This window comes from Panicum virgatum, chromosome 2N (assembly GCF_016808335.1).
Source record: "Panicum virgatum strain AP13 chromosome 2N, P.virgatum_v5, whole genome shotgun sequence".
Taxonomy (NCBI): domain Eukaryota; kingdom Viridiplantae; phylum Streptophyta; class Magnoliopsida; order Poales; family Poaceae; genus Panicum; species Panicum virgatum.
The window spans coordinates 32,957,119-32,961,513 of NC_053146.1; the positions used below are offsets into that span (position 1 = coordinate 32,957,119).

Genomic DNA, 4,395 nt, shown 5'->3' on the forward strand with positions numbered 1-4,395 from the left:
TGTTATATCGGCCATGAAAACACTCGAACGCATTACGATACGATCAAGTCCTTTCTTATTTTTGTCCTAAAGGCGATACACTTTTTGTATCGGCTATACTTGAAACCAACCGATCCTTTCGTGAAATCGGCTATGCATCTACCCACACACTTGGGTAATATTTCTTCAGATATTTGCCATTAAGTGCACTGAAAAATTCTTCTCCTTCTAAAGTCTCCAAAATATACGCATTTCCAGGAACACATCTGCTGATCTTGTACGGCCCTTCCCACGTTGGGGACCATTTGCCGAACTTGGGATCTTTTGTTCCTATCGGCAAGACCAGTTTCCATACCAAGTCTCCTTGGCCAAAAGATTTAGCTTTGACTTTCTTATCATACCATTGGCCCACTCTAGCTTTATTAGCCTCGATATTGATGAGAGCGTTCAGCCGATGCCCAGCCAAATCTTCCAACTCATCCTTCATCAATGCGGCATAATCCTTAGTTGTCAACTGATCTTGAAATGTAACCTGTCTAGAACCAAGTCGAGTTTCCCAAGGAAGCACATCTTCATTAAGAGTCCTATGCCACTTCTTTGGCTGTTCTTCGATCTTCCTCTTAATCAACTTAATGATTCCTTTGTTAGAAGCTTCTGCCTGACCATTGGCTTTGGGCATAATATGGAGAAGAATTTAGCAATTTAATTCCCATACTTGCAGCAAACTCTCCAAACTCCTCTGAAATAAACATACTACCTTGATCGGTTGTGATGGTTTGTGGAGTACCAAACCGATAAATAATATGCTCCTTCACAAACTCAATCATCTCTTTGGACGTCACAGTCTTCAAAGGAATTGCTTCTACCCACTTGGTGAAATAATCCATTGCTAACAGTATGAACTTGTGATTCTTGCTGGATGGTGGATAAATATATCCAATTAAATCAATTCCCCATCCTCTGAATGGCCACAACTTAATAATAGAATTCATAGCCGATGCCGATGCTCTCTGCACATTACCAAACTTCTGACAACCTTTATAATAAGTGAAACAATCTTCTAACATGGTTGGCCAAAAGTATCTGTTTCTCCTGATCATCCATTTTATTTTATATGCCGATTGATGTGACCCACAAACACCTTCATGAATCTCTCCCATTAAGACCTTAGCTTCTTCCTCATCAAGGCATCTGAGCAAGACTCCATCAATCGTCCGATAATACAATTCCCCTTCAAGCAACACATACTTAGTCTCCTGAAATCTGATCTTCCGGCTTACTTTCTTGGAGGGATTCTCCAAATACTCCACAATCTATTTCCTCCAATCATTAGCAGGTATCTCCAAAGTCATCACACCTTCTATCGGCCGATAAACAGAAGCATGATGTGCCAGCCGATTAGCATCACCATTATAAAGCTTGGGTATATGTTCTATGGTTACCTTCTTGAATTTTTTCAATTATCGGCAACACTCTTCATGATAAACTCGCAGAATAACATCTTTCATTCATATATGCCGATCAACTAATTAACCACCAACATGGAATCCCCAAATATTTCTACTGCATCAGCTCCAATCACTTGCAACAGCCGAATTCCTTTAAGCAAAGCCTGGTACTCAGCCTGATTATTAGTAGCAGTAGCTTCTATTGGAAAAGATAACTGAAACATCGCCCCCCGAGGCGATATCAAGACAATGCCAATACCAGATCCAACTCCACATGATGAACCATCGAAAAATAATGTCCATGGAACTAGATCAACAACTCCCAATTATGGCCCACAATGCTGAACAACAAAATCAGCCATGACTTGCCCTTTAACCGCTTTAGCCGATTTGTATCTCAGATCAAATTCTGATAAGGCCAGAATCCATTTTCCAATCCTCCCACTCAAAATTGGCAACGAGAGCATATACTTAATAACATCATCTTTGCTCACCACAACACACTCAGCTGATAACAGATAATGTCTAAGCTTGGTACAAGAAAAGTATAAGCAGAGACACAATCTTTCAACAGGAGAATACCTGGTTTCAACATCCAAGAGTCTTCTACTGATGAAATATATATCACACACTCTTTTCCCTCAAACTCTTGAATAAGGTCCGATCCGATAGCACGCTCGTCAGCCGATAAATATAACTTAAATGGCTTGTGCTTTTATGGTGGAACCAGCATAGGAGGCGATGTTAGATACTGCTTGATTTCATACAACACCTTTTGCTGTGCTTCTCCCCATACAAAATTCTGATCGGCCTTCAACTTCAATAGAGAACTGAACGGCTGTATTTCACCGGATAGATTAGCAATAAATCTCTGAATAAAATTAATCTTGCCGATCAATGATTGAAGTTCAACTTTTGTTTCTGGAGCCACTACTTTGTTAATGGCTGCAATAATTTTCTGACTAATTTTAATTCCTCTTTCATGAACCATAAACCCAAGGAATTGACCAGCCGACACACCCAATGCACACTTGTTAGGATTCATCTTCAATCCATGTCTCCTGGTACACTCCAAAGCTTTGCGTAAGTCGGCTAAATATTCCTGATACCCCTTGGATTTCACCACAACATCATCAATGTAAATCTCAATAATCTTGCCGACGATCTCACGGAAAATATAGTTCATGGCTCTCTGGTATGTCGCTCCAGCGTTATTCAATCCAAAAGTCATGACAATCCATTCGAACAAACCGACATGCCCTGGACATCTGAATTCAGTTTTATGAATGTCTTCCTCAGCCATGAATATCTAATTATATCTGACATTCCCATCCATAAAACTGATCACTTTATGTCCTGCAGTAGCATCCACCAACATATCGGCAACTAGCATTGGGTAACCATCCATCGGCGTAGCTTTGTTGAGATTCCTGAAATTGATGCACACACATAGCTTCCCATTCTTCTTGTACACAGGAACTACATTGGATATCCACTTAGCATATCTACATTGCCTGATGAACTTTGCTTCTATTAACTTTGTAATCTCGGCCTTTATATCTGGTAAGATTTTAGGATTACACCATCTTGAACCTTGCTGATGTGGCCAATATCCAGGCTTGATAGGCAACCGATGTTCAACAATAGACCGATCCAAACCTGGCATTTCATAATGCTCCCAAGCAAAACAATCTTTGTATTCCTTCAACAGCTTTACTAACTCTTGCTTATACTCGGGATCTAACTTAGCACTAATAAATGTCGGCCGTGGTCTATCTGTAACACCCAGGGTGTTTAAAGAGAGAAATTGCATTTTATCATGCATCATAATCATGTTTATGTCATCAAGCACCCTTGCATTTAAACATTCCTACATCTGTGTATCTGTGCATATATTTCTCATCATGATTAATGCATGGAAAAATGAGCATTTCAGAATACCCATAAATGGATAATGACCATAGCTCCAAAAATATAGCTCAAGGGAACTTTTTACCAAAACTAAAGTTGTAGGGTTTGGAAAAATTGAGCAACTTTCATGTTGATGGTTTTTCAAATTTCTACACAAAGTTTGAAGAAGAATTTGAATTTGAGTTTGAATAGGGCATTAATGCCTTGACAGTAAAATTTTGAATTTCAACCTTGATCTGTTTTACAAATGAAGTTTTTCCTGAAACAAAAGTTGTAGGAAATAAAATTCTGAACAACTTTTGATTTTGGAGTTTTTCAAGTTTCAATTGAAAAATTTGAGAAAAATTCAGTCAAACCTCGCTAACTTTTCCTCTCTTCTCTCCCTTTTCCCTCCCTCTCCCCTGTCTTCACGCCGGCAGCCCCCGACGCAGCTCGCCACACGACAGGGCATCCCTGTCGGCGACGAGCCATGCCAAGGGCGAGCCACCGACCAGCTGTGCCGCGCCCCTACCCCATCCCATCGCCTCGGCCACGTCTCGGCCATGCACGAGCATTCCCGGCGCGCCGCGCGCAAGTGTGCCGGCCACCACCGCCGTGCTGAGCGCCTCTACCCCATGCACCCCCTGCAGAGCCTCCTTCCCTCTCCCATTTGCCACAGCAATGCATCCTAGCCCCTCTCCACTCCCTCCTTCCCTCCCTAGAGCCAAGAACCCGCTCCTCCCTGCTCCCAAGAAGCTCCGCCGCGAGCCATGGCCGCCGCCCCCTAGGCCGCCGTGGAGCCCCCTTCCTCGCCCTTCCTTGCCTCCAATGGACCCCCTAGCCAGCTTCCACTCGCCTCCATGAAGCTCGCCGGCCATCCCCCGCTCGCCATACCTCATCGGAACCCCGTCTCCGCCATGCACCGCTGCCGGCCAGCCGCCACTCTCGTCGGCAACCCCCAAATCCGGCCTCCCCGATCCCTTTAAGCCCACCAAAAGGTAGCTCTCGGACTCCTCTTACGATTCCCCCAGGTTCCCATCGCCGCCGGCGACCGGAGACGCTGGAATCCGGCCGGCCA

General features: G+C 43.5%; 1 protein-coding gene across 1 annotated transcript; it reads right to left on the reverse strand.

Moving 5' to 3' along the window:
• Positions 1 to 3,745: 3,745 nt before the first annotated feature.
• On the reverse strand, positions 3,746 to 4,195 carry LOC120662536 (spidroin-1-like). The gene has a single exon (XM_039941667.1). The coding sequence runs from the start codon at positions 4,193 to 4,195 to the stop codon at positions 3,746 to 3,748; it is 450 nt and encodes a 149-aa protein (XP_039797601.1).
• Between the last annotated feature and the right edge of the window lie 200 nt (positions 4,196 to 4,395).